The sequence below is a fragment of the Peromyscus eremicus genome, chromosome 2, assembly GCF_949786415.1.
Source record: "Peromyscus eremicus chromosome 2, PerEre_H2_v1, whole genome shotgun sequence".
Taxonomy (NCBI): domain Eukaryota; kingdom Metazoa; phylum Chordata; class Mammalia; order Rodentia; family Cricetidae; genus Peromyscus; species Peromyscus eremicus.
Genome location: NC_081417.1, coordinates 146,521,755 through 146,543,965, shown reverse-complemented (window position 1 = coordinate 146,543,965; position 22,211 = coordinate 146,521,755). Strand labels below are relative to the sequence as shown.

Sequence of the window (22,211 nt, the reverse complement as noted above, 5' to 3'; positions counted from 1 at the left end):
TGCCCGAACACGGCCAGGGCACAGCAAGGACAAGCTGTCACCGTCTTTTGGTTTTGAAACAGGGTTTCACACAGTAGCCCAGGCTGGCCTGGAATTGCAATCCTCCTGCCTCAGCCTCCAGAGTACTGACAGTAGGTTTGCACCTCCCCGATCCCATCCCCTGCTGGAGGTTGATTTTGCAATCATCATTGCTCTCTGTATGCCTCCATCCGTTTCTTTGAGCCCATACAAGCAGCTTGTCCCTGGGCTACAGTGCCTTGTATTGATCTGGGTGTCTTGGCACAGTGCCAGGCTGCCCCTGCCTCTGCCTGGTCATGAGCAGCTACTCAGGGACCTACCATACATGTCAGTGCAAAATGCCCCTCCCCAGGACCAGGCTCTGCCCACTAGCTCTCTCGCTCTGATGTCCTGTCCTTCACTGTTTTTCTCGATTCGATCATCTGCAGGGCTCTGTGCCTTTCATGGTCTCAGGACAACCTCAGGAGTCATGCCGCACTGTCTGCAAGTTTCATTTGCTGGAAGAGTGTTGCCATGACTCCCTGTGAACAGTATTGCCATGGCAGCACTCTATGGAACTTCCCGGACGCCTTCTAAGGTTGGCTGACACTATGGTCCTTGTGTCGGAGACGAGGGCTTCAGACCCCAGGTCTGCAGCTTCTGCATAGCAGATCAGTTTGGCATTGATCTATATCTGAGGCTCATTGCCTTAGGTGGCCGAGGAAGAAGTCTCGCGTTCCTAGGGTTGGTACCTCCTGGCAGTGGCAGCAGCTGTGTCCTGGGGACCTTCCTCTGAACCTAGAAGAGATAATTCTTATTTGCATGTTTGCGTTTGCATATGCATGCATATGTATGCAAGTGTGTACACATGCTTGTGCATGTGCTGGTGCACATGGATATGTGCATGCATGTGGAAGCCAGGTGACCACCTTCTCTGTCATTCCTCACATACTCTCCATCTTGCATATTTTTGAGGTTGGCACTTACCTGGAACTCACATCTAGACTAGACTACCTGGCTAGTGAGTCCCAGGGACCTTGCTGTCTCCTCTTCCCCAGGCTGGGATTAAAGGAGCACACTACTGCATCTGGCTTTTTTTTTTTTTTTTTTTTAACCTGGGGACCGAACCCAACCCTTCACGCTTGTGTGGCAAGCACGTCACCAACTCTCCATCCTCAAGTGACCCGTCTTATCTGCCTGCAGTTTCAGGTCTGTGCGACTGCTAAAGAATGACCCTGTGAGCTTCCAGAAGTTTCCCTACACTAATGAGGACGAGGCCTGGAAGACGTACCTGGAGAACCCTTTGACAGCCGCCACCAAAGCCATGATGAGAGTTAATGGGGACGATGACAGTGTCGCAGCCCTGAGCTTTCTCTATGACTACTACATGGTATGCCTGCCACCTCAGGCCATGAGCCCATCTGCTAAGCGTGTCTCTGCTGTCAGGCCTCAGGGCTCAGCAGCCCCTCAACCCCGGGCCTTTGAAAATGCCATTTCCCTTTTCCTGATTAAATCCTACTGTCCGCCTCGGCCTTAGTATGAATGTCACCTCATTTTCTCATGGTGTGGGGAGCGGGAGGTCCTCCTGGGTCTCCATTCTATATCACCAGTTCTTTCTATTCTCCATATCACCCCTTTCCTTCAAAATACCGTGTGCCCACACATTTCCATCTCCCTACAAGACGGCTCCTGGAGAGTGGACACACATCATGACCATTGCTGAAGCCCAGCAGCCCACACAACCTGTCACCTGGTGTACAGCACATATTGGTTGAATAGATTCCTGGCTTGGCCCAGCACACTTCATGGCAACCGTCCCCACTGGCCATCCTTTCTGCCCTGTCCTTTGGGTCATCCCAGCCTCCCACCATCCCCACCCACTGGTGCCCCCTCCCCCCACACCATCTCATCCTTTTCCTGAGTGTCCTCCTGTCCTTCCTGCCTCTGCCAGCATGCTGTCTTTTCCTGTCCCTTGGGCCTTAGACTCTGGGGACTGTTGGTTCTCAGGCATGGGCATTGGGCCCTTTCAACTCTGAACCAGTCATCAGTCACAAACACGGACTCACAACATACCACTGGCACCTCTAGTGCCTGGGCCAGAAATGGCTAACAGAGCGCAGCCTGCATCCTCACAGAGCATCCGGGAGGCCTCAGTGTCTTTGCTAACCTGGAGCTCAGGCAGCCCTGCCTACCCGAGCATCTGAACTGACACGGAGAGCAATGCTGTCTTGCACTGGGGGATTGCTCCAATAAATCTTCCTGGATTTGTTGAGACGGCTGGTCCTGAATATGAACATTCAACGCCACTTTGTGTGGGGCTGGGGGGTGGAGGGTGTTCACCCACTCATGTTGGAAAGCGAATTCTCCTCATGACTTCAGAGGCCCAGGGAGACCAAAGTATGTGGTTCCTGACAGGAAAGGCCCCAGGCTGTCTCTGGTCCTCATTCCAGGCTAGCCTGGCTCTCCTGCCTGCCAAATACCCACAGACTGGCAGTCTCTGGATCCTGTCTAGCTAAGGTCAACAGAAGGGAATTTGAATGGCTACTCCAGCTCAAGGCCATGATGGAAGCCAGAATTCTCCATCCATCTTCAGATCCCAGCCTGGGGTTCACAGGGTGAAGCTGGATTGTAAAATAAAATTCCATGCAAGAGGCCGCTTCCAGGGCTGTGCCTTTGCCCCTAGACTGCCCTGAGCACCTACAGTTCTTTTCAGCTAGTTGTGTCTTTTATATGTGAGGATATGAGGTCCAGAGATGCTAAGTGCCTTGCCCAAGGACACACAGTCAACATGTAGTATATCTATGAAGGGAATGAGAAATGGACTTGGAGTCCTACCCTTCTCGCAGAAGAGGCTCTGGCCCTTGGTCTCCCCACCTAGGTCATAGTGATGGTGTTGATTAGAAACTCAGGGTGGTGAGAGAAGGTAAATTAGGAAGCATTTTGTGCAAGGTCTCACTTACACGACGTGCTCTTTTTAAAAGGGCCAGTGTTCTTTTTTCTATTAACCTATAGCTTTAGAATTTCCTTGAAGCAGGTATTATAATCCTCCGTTTAACATTCGAAGAAACTGAGTCTCAGAGAGGTAGTCATTTATCCAAAGTCACAGCACTTTTAAATGGTGAGGTAAGTCAGCCAGGCAAGTCCGACTCTCACTCCCATGTTCTCAACTAGAAAGCTCAGGGAAGTACTTTCCCCCTGTCGCTTGGGGCTCAGTCTCAGTGGTGGCTAGAGCACTGGGCAGCTTGAACTATTTTCTCCCAAGCATTCCAGGGCCTGGCCTCAGCCCCTGAAAGGTAAGAGGCTCCCAATAGCCAGGTCCCAGCCAAGAACAACCTGTAATCTTTCCTTCTTCTCCTCCCAGGGTCCCAAGGACAAGCGGATACTGTCCTCCAGCACCGGCGGCCGAAATGACCAAGGAAAGAAGTAAGGCTTCTCAAGGCCACCTCTGCCTCTTTAGACCCTTCACTGCTCTGCTCTGTTGGGGACCTTGAATGCAGGCTGGTCTGCCTGTCAAGCATAAGGGGTGCGGTGCTGGAACCCACACACAGTACCTCTTGAGACTCCTGTATTTTAACTTCCTTTAAGATCAGAAGGAAACAATGTGTACAGTCCAGCCTGGAGTCTACCTGTCTTTATGCTTGTACAATAGGAAGGTTTCGGAACAACTGATACCTAGCTGGTAGTGTAGCTCAGTTGGTAGAGTGCTTGTGTACCATGTACGAGGCCCTGGGTTCGATGCTCAGCACCACATAAAACCAGATATGCTAGTGCATGCCTTCATGCCTGCCATCTCAGCATTTGAGAGGTAGAGGCTGGAGAATCAGGAGTTCAAGGTCATCATTAGCTACACAGTGAATTTGAGGCTAGCCTGGGCTATGTGAGGCCCCATCTTAAAAAAAAAAATCTGGTTATGTCAGCAGAAGAGTTTTGCGAAATTACAATAAAGCTGTGCTTGAACACGTATAAACACACACACACACACACACACACACACACACACACACATACACACGCACACACACACACCCCAGATGCCAGATCCCCATACCATGTGTGTTGGTATTTACTGAAAATACACTTCACAACCACAGCAGAAGGACAGCCTCAGAGGCAGCTTTTCTGTCCAGACTCTAAAGCCTCCTCCAAGGGGTCAGGTGACTCTTGGGATTCTACTCCCAGCCTTCTGGCCTTTGCCTGGCATCCACACCTTATGCCACAATGTTCTTGCAGAAAGAATCCTAAGCTGAGCATGGCCTAGTGAGGGCCAGGGTTTGGGAGGGCGGAATCCTGCCCCTCTTCCTGTACTTCCTCTCTCCTTGTCAATGGGGACCTCACAGAGGTCACTACATAGGGCCTGCCAGTGGCTTCTGGAAAATCCAAATGTCTTGGGTGCCATTGCAGCTCTCCAGGGGCCCAGTGTGAGCAAGAAGCTGGCTCAGGCACTCCCCTGCACTGCTGGAGTAGGGTTCTGGGTGCACAGGCCTCTCTGAAATGAATTCTACAGTTCAGTAACTTCCAACCACAAGGGCAATGCCTGTTTCTTGCAAAATACTCAAACTCCATAGACGGATATAAAGTAAAAAGTAAGAACTTTCATACAGTCCTATGCAGGTGGATTTTTCTTTGGGCCTTCAGCTCCCAAAATAAGAACAAACAAACAAAAAACACCGACACAGAGACTTACTATTATAAAAGCTTGGCCTATAGCTTAGGCTTGTCCTACTAGCTCTTATAACTTAAATCAACACATTTCTATTCATCTACGTGCTGCCAGAGACTCGTGGCTTTTCCCTCTCCTTCTGCAAGTCTGTTCCCTCTACATCTGCTGGTGACTCTGCCTTTCTTCTCCCCAGAGCTCTGTGTCCAGAAGTCCCCACCTATACCTCCTGCCTAGCTATTGGCCATTTAGCTTTTTATTAAACCAATCACATATCTTTAGACAGCGAAATCAAATATCTCACAACAGTGCTACACCTGCCACACTGATGGTTTGAGTATATTCTACTTGACATTTTTCTGAACACATGGCCATTGTCTCACAGGTACACAGCCCCCTCCCAGACACACCCCACTCAGTACAGCTGTTGAAGTGGGGATATTTTGACACAAGAGCATTTGGCTCAGAAACAAACAGTTAAACTTGCAGTGTTTTAAGTTAACTAGCTGTGTATTAACTAAAGCAGGATGTCCCCTCAACCCAGGGCCTGAGAGGATATCAGTCCTCATACTTTCCTCCTTTCATCTCTGTGGCCAACTGGCCTGCGTTGGGTCCAGTGTCTCACATGCTGAGGGGACAGTGGTAAACCTTACATGGGGTCACCATCAGTCCAGCCTGAAGAGGAGGAGTGTGCTCACCTTTGCTGTCTCTCCCCCCAGGTTCTACCACAGCATGGACTATGAGCCAGATCTTGCCCCTCTTGAGAGCCCCACGCACCTCATGAAATTTTTGACAGAGAATGTGTCTGGAAGCCCAGACTACACGGACCACCTCAAGAAGAACAACTTACTAGGCTTGGAGGGGGCGGTACCGACCCCCAGCAAGACCACTCCCCTCCCCCCAGGTCCAAGCAAGCTGGAAGCCGGCTCCATGGACAGCTACCTCTTGCCCACTAGTGACATATATGACAATGGTTCCCTCAACTCATTATTTGAGAGCATTCACGGGGTGCCACCCACACAGCGCTGGCAGCCAGACAGCACCTTCAAAGATGACCCACAGGAGGTGAGGGCTTGCCCCTGAACCCGCACAGCGCCCCTGGATATATGTGTGCATGCACATAAGGAGAGAAGACAGAAGATCAGAGCTTTGCAATTGATGGGAGAAAGTTCTAGACCTAAGGCTGGGCTGCCACATGCTGGTGTCCAAGTTGTCCGCTGCACACCCTGTGTGGCCGTGTGTGTGCAGCCCTGGGCTGAGACCCTGCCGCCTGAACGTGGTCATTTACTCTCTTGTGGTTGTTTCTCTATAGTCGCTGCTCTTCCCCGATATCCTGAAAACATCCCCGGAGCCCCCATGTCCAGAGGATTATCCTAGCCTCAAGAGGTAAATTGGTTTCCTAGGACCCTTGGCTGTTTGAGCAGGAGGCTGAAGACAACTCCATAGTATCCCTAGAAATGTACTGGGCATCTACAGCCTGTTCCCGGGCAGTGACAGGGGACTCTAAGCTCAGCACCCTGTTAGAAGACACATACCTGTAACTTCAGCCCTTGAGAGGTAGAACCAGGAGGATTGCTATGAGTTTTAAGGCAACATGGGCTTCATAGTGAGTTTGAGGCCAGCCTAGACTAAATATTGAATTCCTAACAAGTTTGAGCTACATAGTAAGACCATCTCTCAACCCTCCCAGGACAAAGAAAATTGAGGTTCAGCTGTCCTTAGTCCCCCATGGCTTTGTCCCTATTCTGGTTCTCCCTGGTTTTCTTTGGACCTCCTTTATCCAACTAGAATATGACCCAACAGAGCCATTAAATAGACCCCCCCCCCCGACACAGGAAAATGACTTAGATTACACAGCCAGCCCGCCACAGATCCAGGCCCCTGCCCTATGCTCCAGGACACCCCTGCCTCACCACCCTCTCACTCCCCACAGCGACTTTGAATACACCCTGGGGTCCCCCAAAGCCATTCACATCAAAGCAGGCGAGTCACCCATGGCCTACCTCAACAAGGGTCAGTTCTATCCGGTCACTCTGCGCACCCCAGCGGGAGGTAAAGGCCTCGCTCTGTCCTCCAGCAAAGTCAAGGTGTGTGGGGCAGCTTGGGAAGGGGGCGCTGGTGAGCATCTGTGGGGGAGGGGGGGGCACTGAGTGTCAGATAAAGCGGGATGCGGGGCCATGCTCTGGGAGGGAGCCTGGTGCCTGGACCTTCAGACCAGGGTGACGTGGCCGCTGCACTTGCAGAGCGTGGTGATGGTCGTGTTCGATAACGACAAGGTCCCGGTAGAGCAGCTACGCTTCTGGAGGCACTGGCATTCCCGGCAGCCCACCGCCAAGCAGCGAGTCATCGACGTGGGTGAGAGTGAACCCCAAGCCTTTCTTCCTGCGCCCCTTCCCTCTCCTACCCCAGATCAAACCCAGCAGGGCACAGTGCAGGAGACTGACTGCGTCCTCTGATGGACACAGCACGCATTCTCTTCTGCTTCGCTCTGGGATAGACAGGACATGGGACCCGGATGGTGCCAGTGAATAGTGATGTTGGCCGCCATGGGGAACAGCAGTGGGGCTGAACTGGTAGCTCAGCTGACAGAATCCTTGCCTAGCATGCAGGAAGCCCTGGGTTGCATCCCTGGCACCGAATAAAGCTGGCATGGTGGTATAGACTTGTAATTCCTGCACTTGGGAGGTAGAAGCAGGAGGATCATTTTGACTACGCAGAGTTCAAAGCCAGTCTGGGGCTACATAAGACTCAGTCTTTTTTTTTTTTTTTTTTTTTAAAGAGGGTTGGCAGGGACACCTTGTCCCTGGATCACTCCCACATGGCTCCATCCTTTTCTGCATGCCTTTATGACAACGTCCCCTCCCTTCAGTTTATCCAACTGTCCGTGGTAGCTAGCTGCCTGGCTGTGTACAGATGGGAGACTGACTATTCAAGGAGTTGGAGAGGCTGGATGAAGGAGCAATTAGGAAAATGGGCTCAAGAGCCAGATAGTGGGCTCCTCGCTCTGCCTTTCATTAGCTGTGTGACCCTGAGCAAGAAACCCAACCTCTCTGAGCCCTACTTTCATCCTATGTAAACTGAATATTCAGAGTTAGGGGGATTTACCGAGGCTTGCCTTGTATCAGTATCGCATAAATGACAGCCGCTAGGATCTCTTCTCCTGCCCCGCTGCCCTGCTCCACACCCCCTTGCTATGCTGTCCCTGATGCTTTATCTAAGAGATCTTCTGTGTCACACTTCCCACGAAACCTCTAAACCACAGCTTGGGGGTCGGGTGCATGTCCTTGCTAGAGTAAGGTCCAGTTCATAGCGCCCCCTCCCCACAGCATCCTCATCTCTTTCCCACTGACCTGGGTCTCCTGCCCTTTCAGCCGACTGTAAAGAAAACTTTAACACAGTCCAGCACATCGAGGAGGTGGCCTACAATGCGCTGTCCTTTGTGTGGAATGTCAATGAGGAGGCCAAGGTCAGTGTGGGATTGGGTGGAATGACCGTGCCTGGGAGGGCTGGAGGGGCCCCAGGGTGCTGATATCCACTGTGTTGAACACACAGGGAGGTGGTGGCATTCACAGGCACCAGAGGCACAGGCCTGCTCCCAGCCCCTCCCCTCAGAAGCCATGCCAGCTTCGTTGAGCTTATAGCCCCAGCTGAGTGGTTGTGAGGGGGATCACGTGACCCTGACAGATGTCAGTTTAGCAACTCAGCCTGCCTAGCCATCAGAATAGGGCTCAAAGGCCCTGGTAGCATGCTGACCTGGGCTCAGAAGTGGCAGGGGGGGCTTGATCCCAGACATTGGCCTCTTAGAGTCTGCGGGCTGTGGTTGAGCTCCCACTCCCACGTCTGAGAGGCTAGAACAAGGCATAGCCATGGGGTCAGTCGAGTGAGAAGCCAGGGAGAGGGAGGCCACTGGCTTCCTTCATGGCAGCTTGAACCCAGGCAGTCTTCCCACCCAGGCACCTGAGCCTATCACCAGCTGGGCACTTACGGCTTTTCTGAGCAGAGCTGTGTGGAAAGGGCACCAGCCTGGCCCTCGGGGTCTGGGTGACCTCTCTCCAGTCTGTCCTTCCACACCCTGAACAGGCTGATCACACCCACTGGGCCTGGGACCACTCATCCCAAAGGCATCTGTGGACCCCTTCCTCCCCTGGGGTGACATAGAAAAGACATGGGGACAAGGGTTGGGTCCAGCTGGGGTTGTTATTCAGACAGAGCTAGGGGCTAGAGGAGGAGCCTGCCAGTCATGGGAGGTGGGAGGGAGGGGTGGGCCAGGGAGGTGGGAGAGTTTCATGGGAAGGGAGAAGTGGGTTTCGGTGAGGATTTTTCTCATAGCCTTCATACCCCCAGGCCTGGGTCTCAGTGCGAGCTGGGAGCTGGTGGAAGCTGCATCACAGCTGGGTGGGGTGAGGGGAGCTTCCCTGAAGCCTGTGACCGAGGGGGTCTGTGGAGATGCCCCCCCCCATTCCCACCATTCAGGTCAGGGCTGTTTCCAAGGGAAATGTCCCAGAGACCAAGCCCAGACTGGAGCAGTAGGGTCTGACCCCCAGCCTCCCAGGGCCGAGACAGGCCCCAGGCTGTCCTTGAGAGAACACAGGCTGTAGGTAGACTTTGAACCATCCCCTCACCGGAATGGCCAGTGTCTCTGCTTGACAAGAGTAAGTGTGAACTCTCCCAGCCTCACGGGATCCATTTACTCATCCCCATCTGTAAAAGAGAGTCTGCCCAAGCCACAAGCTGGCAAACTTCCCACTGCAGATCAGTGGGTCCAGGTCCAGGCTCATGGACCCCTGGGGAGTGGGAACACTTCTGTCTCTGCTCCAGAGCTGTAGACTAGAGATAACTGGGGGGAACACTGGCCACAGATGGCATGGATCTACCTAAACAGAGAGTGCTAGCATCCCATGCTGCTTGTGATTGGTCATTAGGGTGAGGGGCTCTGCCACCTTCTGTGTGCTTGGCTTAGCAGGAAAGCGGTGTTCCTAACTTGCTCCAAGCTGCGGAGAAACAAACCTTCATATCTACGGTCCTCAAAGGACCCTTAGTGTCCTCCCAGGGTGAGGTGCCCTCAGTGAGCTAGAAGGGGCATACCAGCCTGACTCCACCAGCACCCCCTTCCCATCTGTGAAAGGGAAGAGGGATAGTGATACTTGCCTGCAGAGCCCACGGTGGCTGAAGGTATTCACTGAACACACAGGTCTGAGTAGGCCACTTATCCATCTCCCCACTCCGTCCCCAGGTGTTCATCGGTGTCAACTGTCTGAGCACAGACTTCTCCTCACAGAAGGGGGTGAAGGGTGTCCCCCTGAACTTGCAAATTGATACCTATGACTGTGGGGCAGGCACCGAGCGCCTGGTACACCGTGCTGTCTGCCAGATCAAGATCTTCTGTGATAAGGTGGGGACAGGACAGGAGACACCACCTGCTCCTCTGAGAAGCCTGTCCCTCTCTGCCCCTTGCTTTCCTCTGGGTATCTGTCTCCACATCTGTATTTACGCCCCCTCTCTGCAGGGATCTGTCTCCACATCTGTATTTACGCCCCCTCTCTGCAGGGATCTGTCTCCACATCTGTATTTATGCCCCCTCTCTGCAGGGATCTGTCTCCACATCTGTATTTATGCCCCCTCTCTGCAGGGATCTGTCTCCACATCTGTATTTATGCCCCCTCTCTGCAGGGATCTGTCTCCACATCTGTATTTATGCCCCCTCTCTGCAGGGATCTGTCTCCACATCTGTATTTACGCCCCTTCTCTGCAGGGATCTGTCTCCACATCTGTATTTATGCCCCCTCTCTGCAGGGATCTGTCTCCACATCTGTATTTATGCCCCCTCTCTGCAGGGATCTGTCTCCACATCTGTATTTATGCCCCCTCTCTGCAGGGATCTGTCTCCACATCTGTATTTATGCCCCCTCTCTGCAGGGATCTGTCTCCACATCTGTATTTACGCCCCCTCTCTGCAGGGATCTGTCTCCACATCTGTATTCATGCCCCCTCTCTGCAGGGATCTGTCTCCACATCTGTATTTACGCCCCCTCTCTGCAGGGATCTGTCTCCACATCTGTATTCATGCCCCCTCTCTGCAGGGATCTGTCTCCACATCTGTATTTATGCCCCCTCTCTGCAGGGATCTGTCTCCACATCTGTATTTACGCCCCCTCTCTGCAGGGATCTGTCTCCACATCTGTATTTACGCCCCCTCTCTGCAGGGATCTGTCTCCACATCTGTATTTACGCCCCCTCTCTGCAGGGATCTGTCTCCACATCTGTATTTATGCCCCCTCTCTGCAGGGATCTGAGAGTCTGGGTCCATGGCTCCTTTTTCTCCATTAGAACTCTTCATTCCTGCTCACCTCTCCCTCTCACTCCCCCCAGTCTCCCCCCCCCACCTCTTCATTGTCTCTATACGCTTCCTTCTTTCCCCATCTCTCTCAAGGCCTGAGCTGACTTCAGGAAGCTGGGCCATATGCTGGTACCTTCCCATTTCCCACTTTCCCTGTGGCCTGGCCCATATTTAAGATGCAAAACAGCAGCTGTGGACATCGTCCACCCCTACCCAACCCCCCACAACCCCCCCCACCCCCCCACCCCTACCCAACCCCCCCACCCAACCCCCACCCCTACCCAACCCCCCCACCCCCACCCCAGCCCCGCCCCCAGCCCCGGCCCCGCCCCCGGCCCCTGGTGAGCACCACCCCTCCCTACAGGGAGCGGAGAGGAAGATGCGAGATGATGAGCGGAAGCAGTTTCGAAGGAAGGTCAAGTGCCCGGACTCCAGCAACAATGGTCAGTGGGCAGGGCCACCTGGGGTGAGCCTAAGGGAAGGAGGCCAGAGAAGCTGGTCAGGGGGTTATGTGGAAGGGACCCCTGAGTTTAATGGCTTCTTTTCCCCAGCAGGCATCAAAGGCTGCCTGCTGTCAGGGTTCAGGGGCAATGAGACCACATACCTGCGACCGGAAGCTGACCTGGAGACCCAGCCTGTACTGTTCATTCCCAACCTGCACTTCTCCAGCCTACAGCGCCCAGGAGGGGTGAGGGCAGGGCAGGTGGGAGAGGGGACTTGGGGGGGGGTGCTGGATCCAAGTAGGGCCTGTCTAAGCACACTACTGGGGGGTTTACCTGCTGCCGCCATGATTGCCCATTAGGGCGTCTCCAGGTCCTGCTATTCATGAACTAAAAGAAAACTGCCTCTGTTCAACTGCAAGGGTTCAGAAATAACCAATGACCATGTGGGTGTGTATCACAGAGCTGGACATAGCCACCAGCACAAAGTAGCTCAGACAAAGTAGGTCCTCCTATCCGTCAAACCATCCAGCTCCAGCTCACATGGAGGATGTCAGTTGGAATCACCTCTGGGCTGGGCGGCTGGGCTAGGGTTATGGTTATGAAAGGTAAGCAACCCTACAGGATCTTGGCCCTTACTGTACCCCATGGGTCAACAATACTGGGCCCAAGGGTCAGGATGGAGGCACACTCCTAAAATCCCATAGCCAGAGTCTGACCCACTCTGACGCCCAGATCAGGATCTAGGTGCCCAGACAGGGTTGCCATCACCGAGCATCTATGGCCAGGAGGCACCAGGCCTTAACTCAGCTACCTTGTCTCCCTCTTGATTGGCCATCCTTTGAGGGAAACCATCTGTTCCCTTTGCCAGACAAGGCCAGCAGCCTCCCTTCCGTCTGCTTACATCTCTATCAGCTAGCCTTCTCTTGAAGGCCCAGCTCCCATGACTCCTCAGGAGCATGGGCAGACGGAGTCACATTGCCTGATCTGTGAATGGTGTCTGACTTCAGAGTATATCACAGAGCTAGACAAAGTAGCTCAGACACACCCATAAGCCTACCCCATCCTCCCGTTCTCCTGGAAGCAGCCTGCCCCCCCCCGCCCCCCACCTCTGCCACTGCCTAGGCAGTGACATCAGCCCTTTTCTATTGGTTCCATCTGTAGCCTGAGGCTCCAGGAATGAGGTTGCTCATTTAGGACTAGTGGCCCCAGCTGGGTAGGCAGATATTCTGTGGGAGGCCGGTGTCTGCATGTAGTGGGGAAGAGTTGGCCCTGGAGAAAGGAACAGAGTACAGTGTGGCCCCTGAGCCATCCCCTGCCCCCTCTGGGTGATGCTCACTGGACAGCGCGGCGGCGGCGGCAGCAGTGGGCACACAGTGTGCTCAGGGGCACTGCTTCATCTCCATCTCCCCATTATCACTGGTCCCCAGCTGCAGGCCCCCTAGCCGCAGCTCCCCGCCTGCGGGTTGGCTGGAATCACCACTCTGCCAGTAGTACCGCAACAGTTCCATTGTGACCCTGAGTCCCTGACTCAGCAGCCTGAGCTGGACAGTTCTTCCTGACTTGAGACCCCAGTTCCCTTAGGGATTCCTCTGTGCAGAGCATGCAGGGAAGGCTCTAACGTGGTACCCATCCCCCTTCCTTCCCAGGCTGCTGTAATTGTTCTTCTTGTGCCTGACCAGAAATGTCTTTTCTTTTTGTCGCAGGTTGCCCCCTCTGCGGGACACAGCAGCGCTGACAGGTATGGGAAGAGTAGCCGAGGGTCTTGTCCTTCTCCAGTCCCTGGATCCCTCACATTGCCTCCTGTCTTTCCCTGCTGCTGGGAGCTAGGCCTAGATCCTTCCCACTGAAACCGCCTGGGTTTTTATAGGCTTGCCTTACATGGAAAGTTGGCAGATCTCTGATGAGACACCTGCTTGTAAAAAAAATAAGAGGCAAAGAAAGGTCCCTGAGATGGAGATACACACTCGGGGAGCACAAAGCAGACCTATGCTGGATACCCCGCTCCCCAACACATCACCTCCAGAGGCCACAGTCACCCATGCCCTTCCCTGTCAGTCACAGCCTCTGCTCTGGCAGCCCTGGGGGACCCCTGAATGTGTGAAGGGTGAGGCAGGAGGGCAGGGCAGCATGAGTGTGTGGCCGCAATCAGCTTGGCCTTACACGCAAGTCATCTGCTGGAATCCATTTCTCCCCTATAAACAGCGTGTATGTTTTATATGGGGTTTTCGCTCCAAATTCTCTCTCTCATCACCTCATGCCAACCTTGGTGGGTCAGAAAGACAGAGTCATGGTGGTTCCCTAGTGAAGAAACCAGGGCTCAGAGAAGTAGTGCAGCTTACTCCTATTCGTCCGGCTGTTAAGTAGCAGGGACAGGACTTGAACCAAAGCTGGTCTCCCTCCAGACTCCACAGTGCACACTCCTCCCATGGCTCTCCCCTTCCACGGCTCGCTTCTTCTAGAAGAAACAACATGGATAGTGCTAACAGTCCGCTTTGATTAAGGCCATGCAAGTCAGGCCACCTCCTATAGCATGACAGCTCCCTCCATGCCCTGTTTCTCAAATCTGTCTGTCACCTGCGGTCAAGGACAGGACTCCAGTCCAGCACGCTGCCGGCATGTGGCAGGGCTGGGTTCTGACCCAGCTAGACCTGCTCCCTCCCAGGTTTAGGGCTTCACCTCTATCCTGATGCTTTGCTATCCCTTCCTGGGGCTTTCCCTGTCCCAAGGGCCCCTGGAGGGGCAGCTGTCCTCACCGGTCCCTCTCTGCTGTCCCCACAGGCTGCCCCTGAAGCGTACCTGCTCACCTTTCACCGAGGAGTTTGAGGCCCTTCCCTCCAAACAGGCCAAGGAAGATGACCTTCAGAGAGGTAGCCTAAGCCCTCGGGGTCTCTCAGAGTCCTTCCAAATGCCCCCGCAGAGCCTTCTCAGAAGCCCCACCCACCCACCCATGAGGCTTTTCCTGAAGTCTACCACCCATGGCCTGATTCACTCCTTGGAGTATGTTTAGGCCAAGATTTGGGAATGGCTGAGAACACTCTAGGGCTTGGACAGGTGGTCACAGAGACAGAGGACATCTGTGGCTTTGCCCCTGTTTGGACGTGGCTGTCCCAGGGCAGCCGGCACAGGCAACAAGCCTGTGAGGCCAGGCGAGGCTCGCAGTTCTCTAAGTGGGTAAGAGTATGGTGGGCTCCCATGGCTGCTTGTCTGGCTTAACATCCTTAAATCTTTGATTTGGGGTGGGGCACAGAAGCCCCTGGAGGCTTAGATGACCTTAGGGAAGCTCCACCAGCAGCCAGGAACCAAGCTTAGCCAAGTTCTTAGGGGGTTTCTGAACACTGTCCCTGATTCCAGAGGCAGCTCTGAAGTAATGAGCAAGAGCCCCATCTACACACAAAGAAGGCTCAACAGTGTTGAAAGGTAGTAGAGCCAGACCCAGGATTCAACCCCCTCCACCCCAAAGTCAGGGCAGTCTCGAAAGAGCTGGACGCAAGCTTGCATGCTTACATTCAGGTCTTGCCTTTTAAGACCCCTCTCTGTCCGCTGAGAGCCTCCCACACTCAGCGTCCTCTGTCCCATTGGTTTTCAGTTCTGCTGTATGTGCGGAGGGAGACAGAGGAGGTGTTTGACGCACTCATGTTGAAGACCCCGGACCTGAAGGGGCTGAGGAATGCGGTAAGGTGCCTCATTTCCCACAGGAGGGCTCTGGTGGGCTACTTTTCCAACCCCACAGAGGGCCAGGGCCCTGCTAGGGGGTGTGCCTTCCGATCTTATCACCTTGTCAGAACCCTGCACCACCCTGAGAGTCACACACACCATAAATCCTCCTTAATCTGATGGCTGCTGTCTGACAGGCCAGGGCTTTTGTTGGCTTTGCAAACCTATTTCTGTTTTAATGGGAATGAAACCCCACACACAAAAAGGCTGGGCCCAGAGACATTCATTTTTCCCTCCCAGGGGGCCTCATTCCTCCTACTTGCAAGACTTGGGGGTGGCGGAGGATGACTGTATCTGGGCAAGGAGACCTTCCCCATCCCCCAGCCACCTAAGAGCAGGCAGAACAGCCCAGTCTGGACGAGTGCATGGCGTCTGGCTACCAGGGTCATCAGGGCCTTGGACTTGAAGGTGGAACCTCTTAGGACAGCCCAGCATGTGTAGCTGGGGGACCCTCAACCACCTTCATGGGCTGCTTGGAGGAGGCTCACATGTCAGGCAGTTCGTTATGTTTGCCATGAGTGCCTGCTTCCCCCTTTCTCCACTGGACACTGTCTAGCACCCCCTCACTCCAGGAGGTCAGAGACTTGCCAAAAGTGGCATAAGTGCCAGGCCAGTCCAAGTTGTCTGCCCTCTGGGCAGTCCTGCTCTCGTAACATTGATGCTTGGCATCAGCCCCAGGAAATTGGGCTCACAAAAAGTCAATTATGTCACTTGAATAGAGACAGAATATTTGGGCTAAGCAGCCATTTACAGGATTAGCGTCATCTGCACCCGCTCTTGACTTCTGTTTCCAGGGGTGGAGAGCTTGCCACTTTTCCAGACAGCCCCCACTACCTCTACCCAGTTTGTTCCTAAGGTCTTCCATGGACAGACTTGAGTTCTGCTCCCTGGCAGCATCCAGCTACACTGCCGTTGAAATAAAATCTAGGGACATTTCTAGTTTAGAGGGATCTCTGTCAGTCTAACCAGGACACTGAACCTGACCCTTTTTCTGAAATTCCCAGAGGGCTCCTGCTACTGGCGTCCCAGGCCTGGGCTTGGCTGCAGCTCCAAGGCTGCCAGTTCCATGAGGCACCGGTATTTGACTGAGCCCCGACAGTGGGCCAGACCTAATCCTTTCAGAGTCAATCTATGCATATCCAACCTATTACCACACCCATTTCCCCAAAGTGAAACTGAGAGACATGGGAATGCTGTTCAAAGTTCTACAACTCTCGGGGTGTGGTAGAGCACACCTTTAACCCCAGCATTCCAGAAGCAGAAGCAGCTGGATAGCTATAAGTTCAAGGCCAGCCTGCTCTAAATAGTGAGTTCCAGGACAGCCAGGGCAATGTAGAGAGACCCTGTCTCAAACAACCACCAAAAGTTCTGCAACTCCAGCGCAGGGAGGGACCACTGGCCTGGGCTCAGTCTGCTTGCTCAGTCAGCCTTAGAGCCTCAGCTGGAGAGGACACTCCCACGTGGACATAATGGGCTTTTAGGCTCTGAGCCAAGCTTGGGCACTCGGTGTTCTGCCTCCATCGACTGCAATTACTAACTCCTGCCCAGAAGAGGAACATGTGGGTCACCCCACCTCACAGCAGGGCCGGGAGCGTGCCCATTGCATCCAAGACAGCGACAGAGCCCACTCATGGAGGCTTTGGTACATGGCAGGACCTATCCTGAAGGTTATTACATCTAGTCTGTCCTATGGGGTGGACATTCTTGCTCTCACCACCAAGAGTTTGCCTAGTGAAGATCGATCCTTCAGCACAGATACAAATGTCAGCTGCTAGGTGAGAACCCAGGGAAGCAGCAGATGCTTGGCAGATACTTTATAGACACTAAAATGCAGTTTGCTATGTGTTTGTGATACAACGTATCATAAGACCATACAAGATGATGTCATCCCCTACGTGTGGTGTAAACTTGGGCATACACACACAGCGCACCAAGGGGAAGGTATACACTCAGAGGCTGATGGTGCTCACCTTGGGGAACTAGAACTGTTGTCCTTTGTTTTCCCGATATGTATATTACTTTTATAGCCTAAAAGGCCATGGTATGAAGTGTGTATAAATCCCGTTATGGCCTCAGGCAGTGAAACCCTACTGTTTCCTTCCAGATCTCCGAGAAGTACGGACTCCCCGAGGAGAATATTTGCAAAGTCTACAAGAAATGCAAGCGAGGGTGAGTGCTGATTCAGCCCTGCCAAGTCTGTACTCGGCCGTGGTGGGGTTGCAGAGAGCATGCTCAGTGCCGGTGGAGAGTGTGCCCCCCACCCCCCCAGTCAAGCCAAGGCCACAGTCACCTCTCGACCTGCAGAAACCAGACACTGCACCTAAGCAACAAGCATGGGGTGGGGTGGGGGGGTGGCAGTTCAGGGGTCCTCTCAGGAGTGACATAACTGGTATAGAGAGGAAGTACAAGGTCACTCATTGGAAGACCCAAGTTCAAGTCCCCAAACCCCAGGAGAACAAAGTCCTTTATTACTATTTTTATTATTATAGTGTCTGCTGTTGCAGCCACCATTCACCTGACTCCCATGTGTCTGTCATCAGACTAAGCTTATCTCCTTTAACCCTCCTGTCGGACTGGCAGGTAGATAACATGACCCATATTTTACGTGCAGGGAAACTGAGGCTCAGAGATGATAAGCAGGGGTGGGAGTTGTGAGCGAAGGCATGGTGAGGTGTGAAGGCCCAGGAAAGCCACCCCAGGCAGAGCGTCATGGGAAGGGGCAGCTGATAGGAGCCAAAAGGGGAATTTGATGGGCCGAGGAGGGGCAGTGGGAGATCCCAGTCAAAGAAGCTCCAAGAGCCTTTTCCACCTATAGGCTGAGTAGGCAGGAGAGAAGCAGGCCATACCCCCTCAGGACCTCCCTGTCCTCCAGCTGCTCTGCCTAGAGCACAGCTGGACCCTTCTAGATGATCAAACTCCAGCTGCACCTGCACACTGTGGTCTGTGCATTCTCCCATGGAGAAAGCCTTGCCCGCTAAAGCCCATGCCCAGGCCTGGTTTCCTGCCTCCAGCCCAGCTCACCTTAGCCTGCTCTGGCTCTCAGCTAGCCTCCCATGCAGAAGGCTGGGATGTAGAAAAAGACCCATTTGGTTTGGATTGCATGAGAATCTAGAGGATTTTGTCTGTGTGGGGTCTCCCCCAACCCCAACCCACCCCACCTCACCCCACCCCCGTCCTCCACCTCCCACCAAGTTTCGGTTTCACACGGGGGCTCACACACTGGAGTAGAATCTACTTAATGTCTGCTTGCCCAGACAAGCCCGGGCCCCACTTCTTTAGTGCCACGCCCACACCGTGCTTCCTGCCTCTCCAGTGCCGGGCTCCCCTGCAAATCCCACCCCAGGCCAAGCTCAGGGACCAGGGATAGCCTTTGTGTATGACAGAGAAGCCATGAGCTGTGAGGATCACATCTCTCTAGTTCCTGGCTCTTTTACCAGAGGCCTTCCCGTCAACCCCGACAGCTGCACAAACTGTCATTGTAAATGACTTCCGTTGTCGAAGCTCTTCCCTCAGGCCAGATGCTGAATTCAGTGATGCTTGGCATCATCTTACCAGGCTTTGAGCTTGGTGGGATCTTCCCTGTTCCTACAGACGAAGAAGCTGGGGTTCAAAGTAGTGGTCCTGAGTTAGGGACTCGCAAAAGGGATTCTCAGCCGGGCGGTGGTGGCGCACGCCTTTAATCCCAGCACTCGGGAGGCAGAGCCAGGCGGATCTCTGTGAGTTCGAGGCCAGCCTGGGCTACCAAGTGAGTTCCAGGAAAGGCACAAAGCTACACAGAGAAACCCTGTCTCGGAAAAAAAAAAAAAAAAAAAAAAAAAAGGGGGATTCTCAGCATCCTAAAATGCACGCCCCCACAGTTTGATCTCATCCCCTCTCCTTGTTCCTCTGACCACTAAGAAATATGCCAGTGATGTCTGCGGCCAGCCTAGCTACTTTCTTTGCCCAGCTCTACAGACCAGGGCATCACTCCATGGCCCACATGGCCATGAAAACCTCAGCCCAAAGATGGTCTCCAAGGTCTGAAAGAGCGTATTTCCAAATCCAAATTCATTCAAATATATGTCTGCATCAGAGAAAGGTGGACTTTCTAGCCCCAAGCCTAGTCTGTTCTCATAAACCCTCCCCAAAGTCCTCCCGACCAAGGTTGATAAAATCAATTTTACAAGCATCACAGAGTGCTTGAAAGATTAACCAATACACTGTTTTTGTTGGCCATGGGCCAGGGGTTTAACTTGATGCTGGCAAAAGAGGCTGGAAGCTCGGAAGTGGCAATAGCTCTTGACAAGCCCCTGCCGCTCGGAACCCAGTCATCACTAACCTCTTACGGGAGGGTCCCCCTTCACACCACTGCCCCAGGGACACTCCTACACTTGCCCAGTTCCTGGAAGCTGATTGATGCCACTGTGGGAACAGACAGCCCAACCCTTAAGTTGCCAGAGCACACCCTCTCTTCCCCATCCAGCCCTGCTCTCTGGCTTGTCTCTAGCCTCCAGCCCCCCAGACGAAGATCACCTTGGACGGGAGGGGCGGGAGAATCACCTCGGAGTGCGGGGTCCTGCCAGCCAGCTCCAGCCTCTGGGAGTCCCAGCTCCAACCTTTTCCCCCAAAAGAAGAAGCTGCTGCTAGGCTGGTGCTGGCAGGGAACGCAGGGTGTAGACCGTGGGCTCCTTCAGGTTCACTGTCCCCAGCGCCCTCCCGAGTCCTCACAACAGGAGGCATCTACCCGAGCTCTTCCCAAACATGGATTTTTGGTTTCCTTCGGTTTTCCACTTCCTAACTTGTATTTATAGGATTTTGTAGTTCTTTTCCCTTATCTTTAAAAAATGATATCATAGAGAGACAAAGGTCTAGATTAAATCCTGAGCTCTGCTGTTTACTAACTGCAGCCACAGAATAACTTTACCTCTTTGAACCCCAGCTTCTCCGTTCTGTGAACTAGAGTGACTTAGTTGTGAAAACTCAGTCTCCCTTTCTGTGTGAAATTCTGGTGGGCAGAATTCAGGTCCAGTTAATCTCCACACAGCTGTTATTTTTGGAGCAATGTCCTGCACATGAAAGGGTCCAGTAGCCAAGCAGTGGTGACTATTGCCTTTAATCCCAGCACTCAGGAGGCAGAGGCAGGCAGATCTCTGAGTTCGAGGCTAGCCTGGCCTATAGTGTGAGCTCCAGGACATCCAGAGCTACACAGAGAAACCCTGTCTTGAAAAACCAATAAAAGAAAAAGAAAAGAAAGAAAAAAAGGATCTAGCAAAGACTGAAGGATGAGGGATGAATGGGTATATGGAGGACAGATGGATGGGTGGATGGAGGAAAGAGGTGGGGTGGGGTGGGTGGATGGATGGATGGATGGACGGACGGACAGACAGATGTATGTATGGTTGAATGTATATATCCAATTCCATTACCTACTCAGAAGATTAGCAGGGAAGGGACTAAGTGATGCTCAGGTCACCTCCAGGTGACTTCCCATCAGGGAAGCAGCTCTTACAGGGCACCCCTTGGCATAAACTATGATTTGGGTCCTTTCAGAGTCTATAGCCATGGAGAGTCTACTTCTTGGGCTGGCCAGATCCCTGCCTGGAGGATCTCTCCAGTCTATTACTTGACTTTTCACCTTAACAAGAGTCAGCTGGAAGGGGTGTTGTATGGCCCCTGCCTCTGGCTCAGGCAAGCACACCTGAGTGGCTCAGGGTAGCCTTTCCTTAAACCCAGATTGTCACACCTCCTGAACTTGAATTTAAAGTCCATGTCCCCAGTCTAGTGACAAAAGAACACAGCATTTCTCCCAGAGTTGTGCCTCAGTCTCTCAAAAGCACCCGCACTCAGCTCCTCAGAAGGGAGGCAGTCCACCAGCAGACACCAGCATGGTATGACTGGCAGGCTAGGGTGTGAGTGGAGACTTGGCCACTGGAAACGCCCACCTTACAGCCTGGTTCCGAGGTGCCTACAGTGTGGCTATCATCCTTGTTACTCAGAGGCCCGGGACACAGGGGCTTGCCACGCTTCAACCATGTCTCTCTCCTCGCTCTTCCAGAATCCTGGTCAACATGGACAACAACATCATCCAGCATTACAGCAACCACGTGGCCTTCCTGCTGGACATGGGAGAGCTGGACGGCAAGATCCAGATCATCCTGAAGGAGCTGTGAGGGCCCAGCCTCAAGCATCCCATCCTCACCCAGGGCCTGGTTCAGGCCACACACAACCTGTCCTCATGGATCAGCGCCGGTACTTGAAATGCCTTTCTCGGGTAGAGGTCTCTCGGGCCACAAACTCAGTGATGTCAGGGCCAGGGAGGGACGATGGAGGTCCCAGGATCTAAATGTCCCATCCAGACTTGAACTCACTCCAGAGCTTCCTGCAAGTGCCCATCCGCCAGAGACCAGGAGTCTGGGTCAACACAACTGCCTGCCTTCTCTTCTAAGTTTCCTCGCAGAGGCCCTGGGGGGTCACAGCAGCCTCTCTGCAGGGTTACGCCGGCCACTTTGACGGGTTCTGACCCTCTCTCTGTATCCTTCTGCCACTTCAGACCAAAGAATTCTCACTCTTTGGCTAATTAACTTGAAAACTCTTGACTTTCAGAACAAATACCTTTTTAAGGACACTGGAGAGGAAACTGTCTTTCTCAGTGACTTCCTCAGTACAAGATGGAAGTCAGTCAGCATCATGGAGCTGACAGGAACAAACCCCCCTGTCACCTACTGTTGTACACATTTCTTATTTACAGTTTTCATTATGTTATATATATATATATATATATATATATATATATAAATATATTGTATATATATGCAGCATTTTGTATGTTTATGTTACATTTTTATCATTTCAAAAATATGGATTTCATATTTCTTGGACTATTTTTTTAGCTGTTATTCGATTATGCATTTTGTATATCATAGGATTTAGTAATAAAAGCCTACCTGTGCACACGTCCCCGGCTTCACACGCTCCTTCCTTCTGGGAGTCTCCAGCCAGAAGAGAGGCTCAGGTGGAGGGGTCCTTCCTCTTTGTCTGTTCACTGTGGCCTTGTTCAAGGGCGTCTTGTCCTGCACTTGAAGGC

At 53.0% G+C, this 22,211-nt stretch overlaps 1 protein-coding gene across 2 annotated transcripts; it reads left to right on the top strand.

Moving 5' to 3' along the window:
* The first annotated feature begins 1,207 nt into the window (after positions 1-1,207).
* Grhl3 (grainyhead like transcription factor 3) lies at positions 1,208-21,297 on the top strand. 2 transcript variants are annotated; one of them, XM_059256190.1, is made up of 15 exons: positions 1,208-1,387; positions 3,359-3,420; positions 5,374-5,719; positions 5,967-6,040; positions 6,588-6,741; positions 6,898-7,009; positions 8,026-8,120; positions 9,888-10,046; positions 11,356-11,434; positions 11,546-11,679; positions 13,138-13,172; positions 14,213-14,301; positions 15,021-15,106; positions 17,253-17,317; positions 21,183-21,297. In XM_059256190.1, exons 1-15 carry the CDS (start codon positions 1,322-1,324, stop codon positions 21,295-21,297), a joined length of 1,671 nt encoding a protein of 556 aa, XP_059112173.1. In that variant the 5' UTR covers positions 1,208-1,321. The 2 variants fall into 2 exon arrangements, with proteins under 2 accessions (XP_059112173.1, XP_059112172.1); XM_059256189.1 differs by having other exon boundaries at positions 11,543-11,679.
* The last annotated feature ends 914 nt before the right edge of the window (positions 21,298-22,211 follow it).